General features: G+C 38.6%; 5 protein-coding genes across 5 annotated transcripts; 3 read left to right on the forward strand and 2 right to left on the reverse strand.

Moving 5' to 3' along the window:
• The first annotated feature begins 5 nt into the window (after positions 1 to 5).
• LOC111790912 (uncharacterized) lies at positions 6 to 1,578 on the forward strand. The gene has a single exon (XM_023672040.2). The coding sequence runs from the start codon at positions 6 to 8 to the stop codon at positions 1,386 to 1,388; it is 1,383 nt and encodes a 460-aa protein (XP_023527808.2). The 3' UTR covers positions 1,389 to 1,578.
• A 460-nt stretch (positions 1,579 to 2,038) lies between these two features.
• On the forward strand, positions 2,039 to 7,101 carry LOC111790915 (uncharacterized). The gene is made up of 7 exons (XM_023672045.2): positions 2,039 to 3,205; positions 4,157 to 4,301; positions 4,405 to 4,458; positions 4,541 to 4,632; positions 5,569 to 5,804; positions 5,962 to 6,132; positions 6,651 to 7,101. Exons 1-7 carry the CDS (start codon positions 2,382 to 2,384, stop codon positions 6,746 to 6,748), a joined length of 1,620 nt encoding a protein of 539 aa, XP_023527813.1. The 5' UTR covers positions 2,039 to 2,381; the 3' UTR covers positions 6,749 to 7,101.
• Positions 7,102 to 7,943: 842 nt separating this feature from the next.
• Positions 7,944 to 10,706, reverse strand: LOC111791748 (leucine-rich repeat receptor-like protein kinase PXC1). Its single transcript, XM_023673219.2, has 2 exons — positions 9,008 to 10,706; positions 7,944 to 8,915 (listed from the first exon to the last, which is right to left on the reverse strand). The coding sequence occupies exons 1-2, from the start codon at positions 10,365 to 10,367 to the stop codon at positions 8,242 to 8,244; spliced, it is 2,034 nt and encodes a 677-aa protein (XP_023528987.1). The 5' UTR covers positions 10,368 to 10,706; the 3' UTR covers positions 7,944 to 8,241.
• A 4,560-nt stretch (positions 10,707 to 15,266) lies between these two features.
• On the forward strand, positions 15,267 to 17,793 carry CYP76G1 (cytochrome P450, family 76, subfamily G, polypeptide 1). The gene is made up of 2 exons (XM_023672334.2): positions 15,267 to 16,258; positions 17,023 to 17,793. Exons 1-2 carry the CDS (start codon positions 15,350 to 15,352, stop codon positions 17,647 to 17,649), a joined length of 1,536 nt encoding a protein of 511 aa, XP_023528102.2. The 5' UTR covers positions 15,267 to 15,349; the 3' UTR covers positions 17,650 to 17,793.
• LOC111791118 (protein PSK SIMULATOR 1-like) lies at positions 17,754 to 19,750 on the reverse strand. Its single transcript, XM_087122762.1, has 2 exons — positions 18,534 to 19,750; positions 17,754 to 18,165 (listed from the first exon to the last, which is right to left on the reverse strand). Exons 1-2 carry the CDS (start codon positions 19,748 to 19,750, stop codon positions 17,754 to 17,756), a joined length of 1,629 nt encoding a protein of 542 aa, XP_086978888.1.
• Positions 19,751 to 20,030: the final 280 nt, after the last annotated feature.

The following is a 20,030-nucleotide window of genomic DNA, read 5'->3' on the forward strand; positions in this document are numbered from 1 at the left end:
TTCTAATGGAACCCAATAGTTTAGGCGGCGGCGGCGGTGCTAGTGGAGGGATGTTTCCCGGCATAAGTTCGTCAATGCTGGGATTGGAATTGCCACTTCATCAAAACCCCTCAAATCCTCACCAATTACACCACCCCCCAATGGTGTCATATGCTCCACACGAGGCCCACCACCAACAACAACCGCCGCCGGCCGCAGTGAAATCCCCATACCCGGCGAAGCCTAAGCCGCAGCAGTCGAATGTCAGCGACGAGGAGGAGCAGGGGTTAGCGGACGACAGCAACAGCGACGCCAAGAAGAAAATCTCGCCGTGGCAGAGGATGAAATGGACGGACATGATGGTCCGGCTGCTGATCACGGCGGTGTTCTACATCGGCGACGAAGGTGGGTCGGAGCCGATGGACCATGCCAGCAAGAAAAAACCAGTGGGGCTTCTGCAAAAGAAGGGGAAATGGAAATCCGTATCCAGAGCAATGATGGAAAAAGGATTCTACGTTTCACCGCAGCAATGCGAAGACAAATTTAACGATTTAAATAAAAGATACAAACGAGTTAACGACATTTTGGGGAAGGGCACAGCCTGCAGAGTCGTCGAGAATCACACCCTATTGGAATCAATGGAATTAACACCGAAAGTGAAAGAAGAAGTCCGAAAATTACTCAATTCTAAACATCTTTTCTTCAGAGAAATGTGCGCTTACCACAACACTTGCCGTCATGGCGCCGGCAACAGCGGCGGCAACGGTGCCAATACCTCACCGGAGGCGGGGGCAGAACCATCCCACCTTCCACAACAACAACAACAGCAACGATGCTTCCACGCGACGGAGACCGCTCCTGCCGCCACGGCCGGCGAGGGTTCGAAAAGCGGAGATGAGGAAGAGGAAGACGAGGATGAGGATGATGAATCGGAAGAAGAAGATGAGGAGGAGGAGGAGGAGGATATTGAAGGAAGTTCGAGAGTACAGGAAGAGGAGGAGGAAACGGAATCGAAGAAGAGGGGGAGAAAAGAAGGATTCACAGCAGGGATTCAACAGATGAGTGCGGAGGTGATGGGAGTTGTGCAGGACGGGGGGAGGAGCCCGTGGGAGAAAAATCAGTGGATGAAGAGGAGATTGATTCAGCTAGAAGAGCAGCAAGTGAAATACCAATCGCAGGGCTTAGAGATTGAGAAACAGAGACTGAAATGGCTGAAGTTTAGGAGGAAGAAGGAGAGGGATATGGAGAGAGCGAAGCTGGAGAACGAAAAGAGAAGGCTGGAAAACGAGAGGATGATGCTGATGGTGAAGCAGAAGGAACTCGATTTGACGGATCTGCACCATTATCAGCAGCAGCAGCAGCAGCATTCCTCGAACAGGCGAGGTGATCCATCTTCGATCACAGGTTGAAGATGAAGAAGAAGAAGAAGAAGAAGAAAGGGATTAGGGTTTTTGAATTTGGGGGTTGAAATGTAATTTAAAATAATTATGAACCCCGTTTGGTTTGGTTTTTCAATATTTTATTTATAACTGATTAAGATTTTGTCTGATAGATGTCGGGTAATTCTGAATAAACCAAACAGAAGCTTTTCATCTTTTTTTTATTTTGTATTATTAATTATTATTTTTCCTTAATATATCATTTGGACCACACAAAAAGCTATTATTGGGCCCAGCCCATATTCGTGACCAAGCCCAACAAACAAGACAAAATCTTGAGCCCGTTGGGCTCAAATCTGGCCCAATTTAATTCCTTTTTCTTAGCGGTAAAATTGAAGGCAAATTAGAGGAATATTGCAAAAAAAAAAAAAAAAAAAAAGAAAAAAAAAAGCCTAATGGCGGCTAAACCCTAAACATTTTATATTATCTTTATTATTTAATATTACATTTATACATCCACGTCTTATTGTACTAAAAAAGAAAAAGAAAATAGAATAAACATTTTATATTATCTTTATCTTTTTGTATGCAAATGTAAAAAGGTTTAATTTATTTTTTGAAATATCTGTGTTTTATTGGTCATTATTCTTAAAAGGGTATTTTATTGATTAATTAAACTTGAGGCATATTTTGTCAATCAAGGACGTGACTGATTTGATAAGTAGGGGTAGTATCGACAATTAGAGAAACTAAGAAGGGTATTTATGGAAACGAGAAGGCATGTTAACGATCGTCACGGAGCCTCAAGCATAAGGGCCCCACCATGTGGGAAGAGGATAGAAATTTCTCGGTACTTAACGGAACCGTGAGAAGCCGTGACGTGGGAAGTCTTGAGCAGTTCACGGTAGGGTGTGTTCCGTCAAATCCCTTTCGTGAGAATTTGAAAACGCCCTCAACGTTTGGCTCTCCTTCCCTAACGCCGTCGTTCCGGTGAAGCTTGAATCCTAACCCTAACGTCCTCTAATGGCTTCCTGTGACGACGACTTCTCTCTCCTCAGCGACGACCACCACCACCACCACCAACAACACCACCAATCTACCGCCAACCACCATCATGTACCAACTCCTAACCACATCCATCAATCCTATGCTCCTCACCGCTTCACGCCTCGAGCGTCTTCTGTTCACGCGTCTCCACCGCCGCCTCCCAATCAACCGGCTCAACCTATTCTAGCGCCGTCCGGAAGTCCGAAGAAGATCGGCGGCCCGATAGATGAGGAGGAGGAGGAAGACGATGGGGAGGATTATGGTGATGCTGCTTTCTGCTCCAGTTCGTTTGATAATGGAGATCCGAATCGGCTTGGTGTTGGTGTTGATGTGCGGGTGGAGAAGAGGAAGGATCAGTCGGATGAGCTTGGGGAGGAAGGAGGTTCTTTTAGTTATAAAAGAGCGAAGCCTTCCTCCAGTGGCGGAGAATACAGGAAGGATCGAGAGGAGTGGAGCGATGCGGCTATCTCCTGCCTTCTGGACGCGTATACCGAGAAATTTACGCAGCTGAATAGGGGAAATTTGAGGGGGAGGGACTGGGAGGAAGTGGCTGCAACTGTCAGTGAACGGTGCGAGAAGCAGAGCAAGAGCGTAGAACAGTGTAAGAACAAGGTGGACAACTTAAAAAAGAGGTATAAGTTGGAGAGGCAGAGGATGAGTAGCGGTGGCGTTTCGATCAGCCACTGGCCTTGGTTCAAGCAGATGGAGCAGATTGTTGGAAATTCTTTGACAATGAAGGTTGTGTCTGACGATGATCGGAGTGTGGCTTCATCAGGGAATACTCCGAGGATGTCAAAGAGGTTCTACTTCTTACCGTCTCTTTCTTCCCCGGATCTACCATTCTACAAAACAAAACATGTTTTGGGAAAATGGGTGTTCTTTCAGATCTGTGTTGTGTGTGTTTTTCAATTACCATGAGTTCTTGAATGCATAGTCAATTATCTATTTGAGTAATAACTCTACAAGATACACAATTTCTTTACACGTTTTTTGCTGACGGGGGTTGTTATTGATTGTATATCTGCAATTCTTTCATCCTCGGAATTTCGTATTCACTGGTCATTGCTCTGCAGTGAAAGGAGCAGTTTGAAATTCTAAGTGCATATCTTTATTAACAGCTCTTACATCTTACTGGATCAAGCTCGTACAATAATTGATGTGAATGTTTACAATTATGTCCCAAAACAGTGTTAGCCGCAGTGACGCTTTCAGATGAACAATGGTTTCTGTGTCTGGAAAAATCTTTAGTGTATCAATAGTGTATGATTTCTGTCTGGTGTTTCCTCTCTTTGTTCATAGCATTTGTGCAGTTCGATTGGTCATGTGCTTTGCAGTTTGCTGGTGTGTCATTGTACTTATAATTTGTCTGTCTGCCTATGTGAAAATGAAACTGGTTATGTTTGTCGGGATGAACCAATCTTTGGAAGCAGATATCAGTTTCCATTCGCATGCCTTATCGTATTATTACCAATATGGTGTATTGTGGTGTGTACTGACTGCTGAGTAGTTTGGAGTTGGTTTATACAAATATATAAGAGACAAGTATTTGGACATGTCTTGTTGATTTGCTTCATTTTTTAAATGGTTTAATGAACCTCTTGCTAATGATAAGCTGGTTTTTCAACCTTTTTTTTCTTCTTTTGAGTTTGATTTGAGTTCCATGTTTCTAGTTTCGTCCTATAATAAGCCATTTTGTGATAGTTTTGTTCACGAGGTAACAACAGTTCTTGTTTTTGCAATCGATCTGGCAGGTATGTTCTTCCCACACCCAATACTGCTGGTCACATGAATAATGTAAAACCCAAAGCAGTTACCAGTCCAAGGTGGCGAAGAGTCGTCTTTAAAATCAGTGGTGCAGCTCTTGCAGGGACTGGTCCTAACAACATCGACTCGAAGGTTTAATAGAATTTTCTTGTGACATTCTCAGTGAGCTTATAATGTTATATCATTAAGACAATTGGATAGTTGCCAGCATCAAATTGGTTTCTCTGATGATTAGGTTGCAATGGCAATCGCCAGGGAAGTTGTAATGGCCTGTCGCCTGGGTGTGGAGGTATTAATTATTGCCAACCATTTTTTATCGCTTCTTTCCCTTTTTTCACACTGGACTATAATTTTTGGTTAAAGTATTTCAGGTGGCAATTGTTGTTGGAGGTCGAAACTTCTTCTGTGGAGACTCTTGGGTGACTACAACAGGTTTAGATAGATGTACAGCATACCAAATTGGGTGCGTTTTTACTCTCCTCCTTGGTGATACAAAATCTAAATCCTCTTTCTCATTATTTAGTTGGCCGTTTTTTTTTTTAAAAAAAGCTTTAATCACACTTTCTCTCCTAAAAAAGAGACCATAGACCTTCCAGACCTACATTCTGTTGATGTTAATGAAAATTTAGATGCCTGTCATCCAGAATAGGAATCAAGAGGCTATTTCCCCAAATGCTAGAGATGTGGGAAAAATCATGAAAAATGTCAAGATATTGTGGGAAAAATCATGAAAAATGTCAAGATATTGTGTAAATCTCAAGAAATTATTGATATTTAGATAAATTTACAAAAAATTTCTAATTTTTAAAAATTGTTTCATTGACACCGATACTATTGCTATGATGTATCATATGTCCATTGTGGCATTCTGTAGTTGTATGAGACTGCCATCCGCTTCATCTTTGTTGGTGTTGACATGCCTTTTTCTATTTCTTTCTTCTTATTGGATTCCTGTGTTTTTCTGATGTTGAACTCTTGGAAAGGGGTCTTGTCTATTTAAGAAATAAGTAATTTTGTATTCTAGGAAGCAAATGAGGGGGTTGAGAAGGTTACCTCCCTTCTTGTCTCTAAAGCTAAAAAATGACCTTGCCTGTATGGGATCTGTGTTGTACCACTGTAACCTTGATTTATTAAGTATCTAAGATTGAAAGTTGTCACACTTGGTTTAATGAATGTTTAGTTGAGGCCATTTGAGGTTTGTGGGGTAGATCAATAGAAGATTGTTAAATTTGTGCAATGTTGGAACGTACCATATGCTATTTGTGACTGGATAGATGCTTGGTAGTGGTAGCTTATGAAATACTTATTTATCCTGACTTTGATAGTAGAACGCACCGGATAAACATCATCTGTGTAACAAGCATTACTAATGTTGACACCCTGAATACCATCTCTACAGTATGATGGCTACCGTTATGAATTCAGTACTTCTCCAATCAGCAATAGAGAAGATGGGAGTTCAGACTCGTGTCCAATCTGCATTTATGCTTCAGGAGGTTGCTGAACCATACAATAGGCAACGTGCTATAAGGCATCTTGAGAAAGGCAGAGTAGTTATATTTGGTGGCATTGGTGCTGGCACTGGAAATCCCCTATTTTCCACTGATACAGCTGCGGCCTTTCGAGCTTCTGAGAGTATGGCCCTGCCTACTATTCTGTCTCTTTTAGTCCGTTGTTGCATGATCTCTCCTGTTTCATTTTTCTATTTTGTTTGCGAGTATGCAATGCAACATATGCTAATCTTTCGGATTTAAATGCTTACATGGTTTTACATGCCTTTCTCTCTTACTAGTTCATGCTGAGGCAGTTCTTAAGGGTACAAATGTTGATGGGGTGTATGACTGCAATTCGCATGACAGCAATTTTACATTCAAGCACATCTCTTTCAGGGAGTTAGTATCAAGAGGTGCCATTAGCATGGACATGACAGCATTAACTTTCTGCGAAGAGAACAACATTCCCGGTACGTTTTTTCGTTTATATTATTAATATTATGTTCAGGGTTAGTCTAATATTTTGGCTTAATGTCATGGTTGATCCTTAAAGATTTCACAGCATCAATTTAATAGTATGGTTTAATCTCAAAACACTAACTAACGTCAACATAGCTCAACTGGTTAAGACATCATTGACCAAGAGGTCAGAGATTCAAAACTTCATCCTCCAAATGTTATGATCTTAAAAAGAATCTCATAGCACTAAATAGAAGTTCGAAGTTTGATGTGTTTTTCCCCTCTATATTGTTGCATTGTTGTCGAAGGATTAGTCTCAAAACACTAACTAACGTCAACATAGCTCAACTGGTTAGGACATCATTGACCAAGAGTCAGAGATTCAAAACTTCATCCTCCAAATGTTATGATCTTAAAAAGAATCTCATAGCACTAAATAGAAGTTTGAAGTTTGATGTGTTTTTCCTCTATATTGTTGCATTGTTGTCGAGGGATTAGAATGAAATCCAACCCAATTATGGTTTTACAGTTGTGGTCTTTAATCTTCTTGAGCCTGGAAATATCTCAAAAGCTTTATGCGGAGATCCAGTGGGTACTCTGATTGATCAAAATGGAAGAATTAGCTAGCGGTCGGTGGGATCTCTTAAGAAATGGTAGCTCTGCCTCCTCTCAGCTTCTGGGTTCTTTCCGGGTAAGGATTTGGAGTGTTTTGCCATGTTACTTTCTAAGTAAACCACAGTGTGAAAGTGTAGGGAGTAGATTCTGATTACTGATTTGAAGATCTGATTCTTGGTGTGTTGCCAAAATTTCTTCTGCATTTGCATTTGCATCTGTATTGTAATGTATTTGTATGTATATTAATATTGATTCAGTGGAAGGGTAGGGTTAAGAAAATAGATGTTGTGGTTATGACAGAGTTGAAATATATTGGTGGTCATGTTATCTTTATCAAAATAAAGGTATACCTGTTAAGTAATGTATTTGAAGTGTTTGTTAGTTGAGTGTCACTTTGGCTCATTCTCACCATTTTCAACCCATGAATTCAACACAAAACATGTACATTCAATAGTAAAATATGAACAACTTTTGAAGGTTCTTTGGTGGGAAGGATGCCAGAAAAGACATCATCACTCAATCTTCCATATTTTGGCTTATTCCAAATCAAAATTGAAAAGTTTAATACAATTGCCTCGGCTCGTAACAGTCGCTGTCAACCTTACAGTTCTGAAACGTGGCTGTTTGAAAGGAGAGGAGAGGAGAGGAGAGATTTCCACACCCTAGGCACATTTGGTACTATTTATAACAGTCAAAGCTTACCGCTAGTAAATATTGTCAGTTTTAAAACGTGTCTATTAGGAAGAGGTTTTCGGTTTTCAAGCCCTTATAGAAATGCTTATTTTCATTTTTAACCGTGTCTATTAGGAAGAGGTTTTCGATTCCTTTATAGAAATGTTTTAAAAAGTGTCTATTAGGAAGAAGTTTTCAGTTTTCAAGCCTTTATAGAAATGCTTATTTTCATTTTTAACCGTGTCTATTAGGAAGAGGTTTTCGATTTTCAAGCCCTTATAGAAATGCTTATTTTCATTTTTAACCGAACACGACTCTCCACAATAGTATGATATTATTCACTTTGAGCATAAACTCTCATGGTTTTGTTTTAAACCCATGATCATTCTCTAAATTAGTCGATGTTGGACTTTCATCATCCGTAAGATCTCACAATTTATATATGGAGCAATGAAACTCTAATACATGTCAATTATTATTGAGCTATACTCACCATATTAATATTTAAAATTTCTTAACAATATTTTTATGAACATTAAATAAAATCCACGATGGCATTATATTACCTTATTTTAAGACTTACATGAGAATTAAAAAATTAAAAAGAACCCTTAAATTACATGACAGGGAACTAATTAATTAGCTTAATGAGGGGTTTATGGGAAGATCAAGTGAAGCTTCCCACTGTCACGCAGAGTAAACATGGATCAAAGTTTTTAAGAGTAATCACCAAAGAAATTCTAATAAATACATAAATTTGCATGAGAAAATGCAGAGAATATTAACTTAAACTAAACATCATCTCAAGGAACAATCCACCTCAAAACTTATGGCTACGCCATACCATCTTCTGTGGTGGCAATGGAAGGCGAAAGCGAGTTACGCGATTCGTCGTAGTCTTCTCCGAGCGGGGACTGCTCGACCCTAATATCTTCGATCATCTTCGTCACTTCCGCCATTGTTGGTCTCTTCTCAGGCTGAGGAAGAACACAAGCCAACCCCACATGAAGCATAGACACAAGCTCCTCCTCAATGTTCTTATACCTCAATAGCTCCGGATCAAACACCTCAGCCGTCCACTCTTCCTTCACCACGGATCGAACCCATTTCGGGAGGTCCACCGACAACTCTTCCTTGTCGTTACGTGGGTGCGAAGGTGACGGGTAGAGCGACGGAGCACGCCCCGTCAAGACTTCTAACAACAAAACTCCAAAGCTATAAACATCTGCCTTTTGAGAGAGTCGTTTCGTCTCGTCTTGTTCGGGCGCTTTGTATCCTCCCAACCGTGCAATGGCATGAACGGGATTGAGAAGAAGAGACAACCCGAAATCGGAAATGCAAGCAACTCCATTTTTGTCGAGAAGAACATTGGAAGATTTGACATTGCCATGGGGAATGTTTGAAGCGTTGTATTCTCCATGGATGGCTGCTAGCCCACGAGCAGCTCCAAGAACTAAACTGATCCTGGTCGTCCAATCCAATGGAATCCTCCCTGGCCCTCGATTCCCTGATCCAAACAAACAAACAAACAAAACAAAATCAACCAAATTCTTCATCAAACACGTTGTAAGCAATCAAAAGCTTCATCAATGAACCAACCATGGAGAAGATTATGAAGACTCCCATTTGGAAGATATTCATAAACCAGAAGCTTTTCTTCTTTAGCGTAGTAAAAAGCTCTCAATCTAACAATATTTGGATGTTTAAGCTTCCCAATTACATCCATATACTGTTCAAAATCCTTCCTCGGACATGGGTTTGCATCCTTCAATCTCTTCACCGCCACCGTACAACCGTCGTCCAGCACCGCCCTGTAAACAGTCCCCAAGCTTCCTTTTCCGAGCATCTCCGCCGACGCTCTCAACAAATCTTCAAGCTCGAATTGCTTCTTCCAATCGAAGAATACCAATTTGCTTCTGTCTGTAGCGTTAGTGCCATCACTGTCGCCGCCGCCGTTGGCGTACACCTTCTTCTCGCTGCCGTAGCTACTTCCGCTCTTCCTTCTCTTACCGCTCTCGCTTCCGGCCATGGAGCTTGAACTCCGGTCACGATCACGAGCGCAGTAATACGCTACAATAAACGAGATGATTACAAGCAACGCTACGCAATTTGCGATCACAATCGCGACAATCGCGCCAGGGCTAAGCCCTTTTCGCGATTCTTTATTATATGAACTGATGATAGGGTTTTGCGGCAATGAGCTTGGATTTGAAGGTACCGTTCTGCTAGAATCCATCCCCGGCGGTGAACCAGTAACCGAACAGATCGGTAACGGACTCGATCCACAAATCCCTTCGTTTCCAGTGAAACTCTTCTCGCCGAATTTCTTCATCATCCCGTCCGGCAACCGGTCGGACAGTTCATTGTTTGTTAAATTAAGTTCAGTGAGATTCACAAGCGAAACAGAGAAATCCGGCACCGTACCGGAGAGAACATTGTTCTGCAAACGGAGTGTAAGAAGCCGGGACAATTTAGCGAGATCCTCCGGGATTCCGCCGCGGATGTTGTTATCTGACAAATCTAGCCTTAGGAGTCGCCGTAGAGAAGAGATCTCCGGCGGAATCTCGCCGGAGAAGTCGTTGCCAGAGAGATACAACAGCTTGAGATTCGTGCAGTTCAGAAGCGGCGAAATGGTACCATTCAAACGGTTGTCGTGGAGGTCGAGAAGGCGGAGCTGGTGGAGCGGCGCAAGAGACTCAATGGGGCCTCGTAAGTTCATAGAAGGAAGAGAAAGAGCAACAACACGGCCATTAACAGAGCATTGAACTCCACGCCATGAAGAAGCACAAGCATCAGAACCAGTCCAATTTCTTAGAAGGCCGCCGTGAGAATCAGCTTGAAGACGGAAGCGAGTAAGAGCAGAGGTGTCGTCGCCGTCGTCCAAAGAGAGAGAAGCAGAGGCCAAAAGGGTAAGAGAGAGCAAGAGGGCGACGGCGAAACTGCAAATCTTCACCGGCATGATGATGATGATGATGATCTGTGGGGAATTGGGTGGGAGAAATGGGTGAGAGGGAAGAGTAAGGAAGAAGGGTGTCTTTGTTTGAAGGAACCCAAGTTGAGAAAAGCGAAGGAATGTCCTATCCGTTTGTCTGTGTGTGTGTGTGTGTGCGCGAGGAAGAAGATGAAGAAGAAACAGAAGAAACAGAGAAAGGGAATCGGAATGATTAAAGGATGTGAGAATTAATTAAGAAAACAAATCATGATTATCAAAAATTAAGGGGTGATTGAAACTCAGAGGGGGAATCATTTCAAAGTTCCAATTTCAGACGGGTTGATTCAATCATTGCTGTCCTCCACTCTTCATAAATCAATTCAGTCAAGAATGGGAACTTCTTCACTTTTTTTTTTTTTTCTTTCTTTTTCTTTCTTCCTTGCGTACTACACGAGACACGATAATTATTGAGACTTAGTCTCACATTGGTTAATTTAGTGGAAGATCACGAGTTTGTAATTGAGGAATACTATCTTCATTTGAATGAGGCTTTTTGGGAAGTACGAAGCAAAGTCATGAGAGCTTATACTCAAGTTGGACAATATCATACCATTGTAGAGACTCGTGGTTCCTAACATGGTATCAGAGTCATGCTCTAAACTTAGCCATGTCAAAAGGATCCTCAAATATCGAACAAAACTAAAGTGTCGAACAAATGGTGTAATTTGTTCGAGGGCTCCAAAGAAAGAAAGTGTCGAACAAATGGTGTACTTTGTTCGATGGCTCTAGAGAAAGGAGTCGAGCTTTAAGGGGAGGCTTATAGTAGTGTACTTTGTTCGAGGGGAGGATTGTTGAGAATTATTGGGAGTGAGTGAGTCCCACATTGGTTAATTTAGTGGAAGATCATGGGTTTATAAGTGAACAATACTACCTCTTGCTTATGAAAACTTATGTTAAAAGTGGACAATATTAGACTTACTGTTCAAAGAAAAAAGTCAAAGTAAATAATGAGTATTTTTTATTAAAAAAAGTTTTATTACCCAATTTTATTTATTGAATTAGAAAAAACTAAAAAAGGTGAGAACTTTAAGTCAGTGCAAAGCAAGCTTCCTCCCTTCAATTAATGTCACGACCACAGTGGTGCTGTGGACTAAAGTCAAGCAATTGCTTCTGCTTTTTTCCCGATGCCATTCCCACTTTTTCGCTTTTTTCTTTTTTTCTTTAACATTAAAAAATGGTGATTGAAGGCGGGATTGGCGTTCCCTAATTTACCATTTTCTCTGTAATTTATGTCTCCTCCGCCATGGATTCCGGCGATGCTTCCGGTAACAGCCCTCTCCAAACCGTCGACCCAGAGATCTTCGATATGATTCAGGAGGAGAAGCGTTGCCAATACCCTCTCAAAATTTCACCTCCTTCACCGTTGCTGCGGAGGGCATGCCGGCGACTCAATAATACGGTGGCAACGCCCGTTCTTCAGCTCTCCAGGCCGTCCATGTCGGTCCGGCCATATGGGTCTGAAAATTTATTTTAGATTTAACAGGTATTTTTAAATTTTAACTTATCATTTTAAAATAATAATTTAAACTAAAAAAAAAAAATAGTATTTTATTAAAAAAAATATTAAATCTATGGTATTTGAATATTTGGGCTTCTACTTTGGGCTTAATCATAAGCCCATTCGACCAAACTCCAAAACGTTGGTCAAAATTCATTTTAAAATCTTGAACTAAAATAAAACAATAATTAAAACAAAAAACAAAAAATTAACGATTATTTTGTTTATAACTAACCTACGTATATGACTTCTCAAATTATATTTTGATTAATTCATTTGTTTCATTTACAAATTAATCAATCATGTAATTTTATTTGAAATTAAGAATATGTTATTCTTAATAAAAAAAATTAATATATATATATATATATATATATATATATATATATATATATATATATATATATATATATATATATATATATATATATATATATATATATACATACGTGGTATGATCTTACCGTGACTCGCACTTTCAAAAAATGGGACAAAATAAAATTAAAAATAGTGTAATGACAAAAAAAATATATTAATAATAAATAATATAACGTATTTATAATAATTCACTTTTTAATTTAAAAATAACAAATAAACATCATGCAAATACATGGTTACTTTATGTGATAAATTTAAAAATAAATCATTGCATTTTATTATTGAATAAATCTTTTTCGCCTTTTATTTATTTATTTATTTATTGATAGGCCCTTTAGATTAATTAAAAACGAGAATAAAAATTGCATAAATGTTTAAAAGTATTTCTCCATCTTCGTGACGTCTTAATACCAAATCGCTAAAGTGGGTTCAAATATTTATAAATTTAACATCATATCTTATTTTTCTAATTTTAAATATATTATTATAACATTATAACTTTTATTTTTTATTTTTTATTTTAATTTTAAATTATAGAGTACAAAAGTTTTATTACGTGTCAGAAAAAGAAACGTATTTGCTCTTTCATTTGATGAGAGGTTTAAAAGATATTAATTTTCTAGATTTAAAATCTAAACAAAATTTTATTTGTTTAAGGTACAAATATTAAATTATTACGACAAAATTGTTAATTCTGAAAAAAATTGGGACCAAAAATATTTTATAACCTTACTAATATATTTTAATATAGAAGTCTTCGGTTACGTTTACATTTGTTTCTCTCGAAGATATGATCTAAGTCCAAGATTCGGAATTCAAATTCGGCACATGATAGTCCAAACATTTTCCTACGATGTGGTCGGGTTACCTAATATTTTGTCTTCACTCACACGCATCTTAGGAAAATTCCTGGCGACATAGTCACGTTACCTATTCGTGGCTTCTTAAAAGCTTAAACTATCACTGCATGTCATCACGAGTCTTTTCAACATATTTTGTCGTCACTCACATGCATCTCAAGGAAAATTTTAAGAGTTCACCGAACGTAAAATTATTCCAATTAAAACGCGTTTAACTATGAAGTTTCTATGATTGAGTCACTAAAAAAAATAATATTAATTTTTAAACTTTTTTAATCATAATATTTTTGTACCTAATAATTTTGTTTTTTTTTTTTTAATTCCATATAAATATTTTAAACAATTTTATGTGAACAACTATCTGGACCATATTCAAATTGGAGTTATATTGACATTATTACAATTGAAAATAAAAAAATAATTTGTTAATGATATCATTAATTTGTCTGGAAGCAAAAAATAAAATTTATCCAATCTTTAGGATACGAGCTTATATGGACCACAAATCTAAATTAAAAATATATTCATACAAAAAAACACTAAATTGGATAATAATAAAAAATAATCTGGGCCCAATAAAGCGGGGACCAACAAGATCCAGTCCAACTTCTCAGGCCCACGATTGTGTAAATCATCATCTTCAAATGTGGCCCCACTTTTTCAAATTCCATAATTTTTAAATGCATAATAATTTTTGTTTGAAAATTATACATATTCATTTTAAAATTTCAATTTTAATTTAGATTAAGAAAACTAAATTTCATTATAATTACCAAGCCATTTTGGACTCGGTTAATTTATATGCGTTTAGTTAAATATATTCATTAGTAACAAAATAAATTAAACTAAAAAACCAATTTTAAATAATAAATTTGTATATATATGTTTTTTAAATTTAGCTGATAAATTGCAGGTCAACATTTAGATAAATATTGTAATTTTAGCCTTAAAATTTTAAAAGTCATTTCGATTTTAAGAATTAATTTTAATTTAAATAAACGTTGTAATTTTAGCCAAAATTAATAATTTGTACATTAATAAAAGATGATTTTAGTGAGATTAATAATTATCATTAAATTATGTTAAAATAAATTAGGTAAATCAAGTCTTAATAATGGATAAGAATCCATAGTAGTAATGGATTAGCATATTTATTTATTTTTATTTTCGTAAAAGTTGATAGTTACTAGCCCAATAATTTAAGTCACAGGTGAGGTATTTTTTTTTTCTACCGATGGTGGCTTTTTTTTTTTTTTTTTTTTTTTTTTTTTTCTTTATGTTTTTTAAATTTTTATTATTTTATTTTGCTTTGAAAAAAAAACGTTGGAAATGGCCAGAAAATAAAAAATTAATATCCCCACCACTAAGAAAATTGACATACTAATATAATATACATTTTTTTAAAAAATTAATCAATCGGGGTACAATTATTGACATTATATATGTGTTTTTTTTTTTTTTTTTTTTTTTTTTTCAGAAAAATCAATTAAGTTATAAATGGTCCCTGACTCTTTTCTTTTTTAGCGAAGAAGATGAATAAATTTTTTAAACCAATTGGTAAAAATCACTATTCATAATTTCAATATTTATAATCTCATAGTTTTTGTCCACCAAATTAGAATCCATACAAAATTTGTTTTAAAAGACCAAAAAGAAAAAGAAAAAAAAAAAAGCATTTCGTATTAAATATTTCACAGTTTATTAACACATTTGAATAAGGTAGATATGAAATTTCGAATAAATATATAAATTAATGTTAGATAATGATTATGGATTTCTAATCAAATAATAGTATTTCCATTGGTATAAGACTGTTTGGAAAGTCAAAATTATGAGAGCTTATGCTCAAAGTGGACAATATCATAATATAATATAGTTTAACGGTATAAATTTAGTCTAGGTAGGTTGGTGAGTATTTGGTCTTAAACTTTATAAAATGATTAATATTTATCTAAATGTATAATAAGTATTTACAAATTTAAAAATTTTAAAAATCAATTTATCACTTTAAAACTTATGTTGATACATATATTTTTAAAAATTTTAGAAACTCAGTGGATATATTGATTTTATTTTTAAATGTCGAAAAATATATTGATTTTAGAAACTCAGTGGCACCACCATTTACCGACCACCGGTGTTGACGGGGCAGAGGGAACACTTCTTCCCGTGGCTATAAATCACGAGAACCAAAAGCCACAGACACAACTCGCATGGAGATAGAAATTGCAGCGCTTATTTTAGTGTCTTTTCTGTGGGGTTTATGGGTGTGGCGCCGCCGTGGAACGGCAGCGCTGGGTGAGCAGCTTCCACCAGGGCCACCGCGTTGGCCAGTGGTCGGAAACTTGCTCCAACTCAGTTTTTCCGCTCACGAATCCTTCACAAAACTCGCCGCTAAGTACGGCCCAATCATGACCCTCCAACTCGGGTCCATGAAAACAGTGGTCGTCTCATCGAGCACCATAGCACGAGAGATGTTCAAAAACCACGACGCGCCGCTGTCGGGGCGTATGATTTACGAGGCAATGAAAGGGGACCACGGCACAGAAGGTTCCCTAATCACCTCCCAATACGGATCCCACTGGCGAATGCTGAGGCGATTAGCAACGAGCGAATTCTTCGTCACTCGCCGGCTCGATGCCATGCAACACGTCCGCCGACGTTGCGTCGATGCCATGGTCCAATATGTGGAAGATGAAATAAAGGGAAGCGCGTATTGGTACGCGCCGCCGATGGACGTGGGGAAATTCTTCTTTATAATGAGCTTTAATTTAATCGGGAACCTAATATTTTCGAAAGATCTAGTGGGGCCCAATTCGAAGAGGGGGAAGGAATTCTATTACCACACGAGAAGGGTGATGGAGACGGCCGGAACGCCGAATGTGGCGGACTTTCTACGGGTATTCCGGTGGGTCGACCCGCAGGGGATTAGGAGAACGACGCAGTTTCATGTGAAGGAGGCGTTTGAAATCGCCGGCGAGTTCATAAAAGAAAGATCCATGGAGAAAGAGAAAAAAGAAGAACGAAAAAAGGATTATTTGGATGTGCTTTTGGAGTTCCATGGCGATGGCGTTGTGGAGCCCTCCCGTTTCTCTTCTTGGATCATCAACGTTATCGTCCTGGTAAGCTTTATTTTTCATTATTATTATTATTATTATTATTTATTATTATTATTGCTCTTATTTTTCAATTTTATTTTCAAAATTAAACTTATAAATGTTTAAAATCAAATGTTTAAGAAATGGTGCATCTCACGTGATATGATTGAGAAATCATATATATATATATATGAATAATTTATTATATTGTTGACACATATCAGATTGTATGAATCGGATTTAGGGTTTGTCTGTTCCTAATGTTTTATAATGTTTGGGGCTCCACACTATTTTATAAATAATTCGTTTGTATTTTAGTATTTTGGAATATTATTGTAATAATTTCATATTATTCTTCTCTTTTATCATGTTTTTGTAACGGCCTAGATCCATTGTTAGTTGATATTATCCTTTTTGAGCTTTTCGCTTCCCCCTCAAAACTTTAAAACGCGTCTACCGAAAAGTTTTCACACCCTTATAAATGATGTTTGTTTTCCTCCCAATCAATTAGGGACATCACAATTTTACCTCCCCAATTTGATGTCTCATATTGGTTGGGGAGGAGAACAAACGATCGTGTGGAAACCTTCTCTATAAACTCGTTTTAAAGCATTGATGAAAGTTTGAAAAAGTCCAAAGAGAACGATCTCGGCTGGCTGTTGATTTGTTTGGTTACAGTTTTAATTCTTTATTTTTTTAATCTTTTAAAGCTTCTCTTTTTATTTTTATAGAACAAATTAGGGAATTCCTATTGGTTTGGATTTTTTTTTATTTTTTTTCTTTTTCAGGAGATGTTCACGGCGGGGACGGACACCACCACTAGTTCACTAGAATGGGCAATGGCGGAGCTCCTCCGCAACCCGGCAGCGATGCAAAAACTTCAGGCGGAGCTACGATCCACCATACCGCCAGATGGCAAACTCGAAGAAACCCATCTGCAAAACCTCCCATATCTTGATGCCGTCGTCAAAGAAACCCTCCGCCTCCACCCACCGCTGCCGTTTCTTTTCCCGAGAATGGCAATGAAGCCCTGTAAAATCCTTGGCTACTGGATTCCGGCCGAAACCCAAGTCTTGGTCAACGTTTGGGCCATTGGCCGTGACCCCAAAAACTGGAAAGACGCCTTGGTTTTCTCGCCGGAGAGATTCTTGGAGCCGACCGGCAGCAAGGATTTTAGAGGTCAACACTTTGACTTCCTTCCGTTTGGCTCTGGCCGCCGCATGTGCCCGGCGGTGCCACTGGCATCAAGGGTTCTTCCAATGGCTCTGGGGTCGTTGATTCTGCGGTTTGATTGGGCTCTGCCGGACGGACTTTTGCCGGAGGAGATGGACATGTCGGAGCAAATGGGAATTACTCTGAAAAAGAAAGTTCCTTTGAAAGCCATTCCGATTCCTCATAAACGTCGTTTCGTGTAAAAATCAGTAAAAAAATAAATTATTGTTTTCATATAAATAAATTTCACCACAATTTAGTTTCTAAATCGATAAATTTCTCATCCTCTGAGCTTCATGAATCCAAATTACAGAGCAAGAACATCAAAACAGGAAAACCCATAATCTCTGCACAAATAACTCTCATCAGCTTCAACGCCAAATCCCTTTAACAATCTCTGCTCATCAACTTCATTTGAACTGCAAATATTGCTCAAAGCTACGAGCACCTCAACAATGGCGCCCTCCGTCTTCTCCCTGTCTGCATAATGGAGAGTTTGCAGCAGCAAAACACGTGGCCTTGAACCACCCATGTCGCCGCCGTTGGGCTTCTTCTCAAAACTGTGCTCTGAATGCCATGTCTCCATGTCATGAGCCATTGAAGTTAACCACTGCAATATTTTCGCCGTCGCTGATTTCCACTCTGCCGCCAGAACTGGATCGTACAGAGACGAGTGCCGAATTTTTGCTGCTTTTCTCAGACGGGATCTTAGAGCTTTCCTTATGTTAGACGAACACGACTCTCCACAATGGTATGATATTGTCCACTTTGAGCATAAGCTCGGCTTTGCTTTGGGTTTCCCCAAAAGGCCTCATACCAATGGAGTTAGTATTCCTCACTTATAAACCCATGATCATTCCCTAAATTAGTCGATGTGGGACTTCCATCATCCAACACCTCCCCTCGAACAAAGTGATACCATGTTAGACGAACACGACTCTCCACAATGGTATGATATTGTCCACTTTGAGCATAAGCTCTCATGGCTTTGCTTCGTGTTTCCCCAAAAGGCCTCATACCAATGGAGTTAGTATTCCTCACTTATAAACCCATGATCATTTCCTAAAGGACTTCCATCATCCAACACCTTATACTCAACGGCAACATGTTGTACAGCTTGTCCCGTTCCTTGTTATCGATTAAGCGAGGCGCGGATGCCATTTGCTCGATCAAAGTCACTATTTTTCCGTAATGAATTGATAAGGCGGCGGCGCCGAGGGAATTCGGAGGTGGGTTTGGTAAATTTTCTTTGATAAAGAATGATGAGATTGAATAATGTCCGCCATTGATTCGTCTCGGTGATGATGATGCTCTGTTTTCAGATGCTGTGTTTGTCAGCTTCAACGACGACGTTTTGCGAACCGGTTGCGACGGCGGTGGAGAAACAGTTGCTCCGTACTTGCAGTCTCGGAATGACCGGAAATGGGGAAATTGAGAAAACCTTTTACTCTCTGCTGAATTCTTCATCAATGGCGGACTCCGATTATAACTCTGTTTTTTCCCCTGTTCTTCTACTTTCGACCTCCTGCAATTATCCGCCGGGATACGGCGGCCGGTGAATCTCTTTCCGCTGTCCTCCGGCAGCCGCATTTCGTTAACCCCAAACACAATTTTGATTCGTTGTGTAATGGTAATAATCGATCTCATGAAAAGTCTAAGAATGTAATCGAATGTTCTGTTCCAAGGGGTCAACAATTTCAAGCTCTGAACACGACGGCGGTGCCATGAAATTTCCTTCCGGTAATTGAACGATTTTCCACTGCCTCCGGCAAAGGAAAAAACCGTCGTGTTCCTCCCTAAATTTCGTTCAACCGCCGCCAGAACCTCCATTTCCCTCGACAGCTCCGCCGTGAGCTTAATAAATTTCTGCATTTTTTTCACTCTTCTCTCCATTTTTTCCCATCTATATTGCCATCTACCCCAATCAAACTCGTTCTTCATTGGATCTTCAACGAATTTTTCAAATTCGTGAAGAACAGGGTCCGAACATTTGTCCCCAAATCTCGCGATTGATTTCGCGATGTATTGAAGATCTCCGACAATTTCTACCATCAAAAGCTCCATTAGAAATTGTTCGTCATTCGAAATCAGTATTCCGATTCCTTTTGAGTTCGAAATCTGTTGTTTCACTCTCATGAATTCCTCGTCTTCTAATCGATTCCATACCTGAACAAGCTTCGACATAAGAGGCGCGATTTCAAATGATAAGAAACCAATCCCCGCCATGTCCAGCTCCGGCAGTACAACTTTCCGGGAAACCCACCGGAAAGTTGAACTTCTCGCGATTCTCCGTTCAATTGCCATCTTTTCCGGCAATGGGTTTCAAACAAACTCTGCAAATAACTGTCCCGAGAGGAAATTAACGTCAGAAGAAGAAGAAGAGTGAATGAATGTTGGGGAAAATGAAAGAGGTATAAATATAAACAGAGGAAGGGAGACAAAATAATATAAATTTACCTCAAAATGAACGAACGAACAAATCATTATGTGTTGTTTCAATGTTTTTGATTCCCCGTTGTTTGCTAAGACGACTTTTGAGAAGCATATTCGACGCATATACATATACATATAAATACATAATATA

Source organism: Cucurbita pepo, chromosome 3, assembly GCF_057944985.1.
Source record: "Cucurbita pepo subsp. pepo isolate OVF chromosome 3, ASM5794498v1, whole genome shotgun sequence".
In the NCBI taxonomy this organism is placed as follows: Eukaryota; Viridiplantae; Streptophyta; class Magnoliopsida; order Cucurbitales; family Cucurbitaceae; genus Cucurbita; species Cucurbita pepo.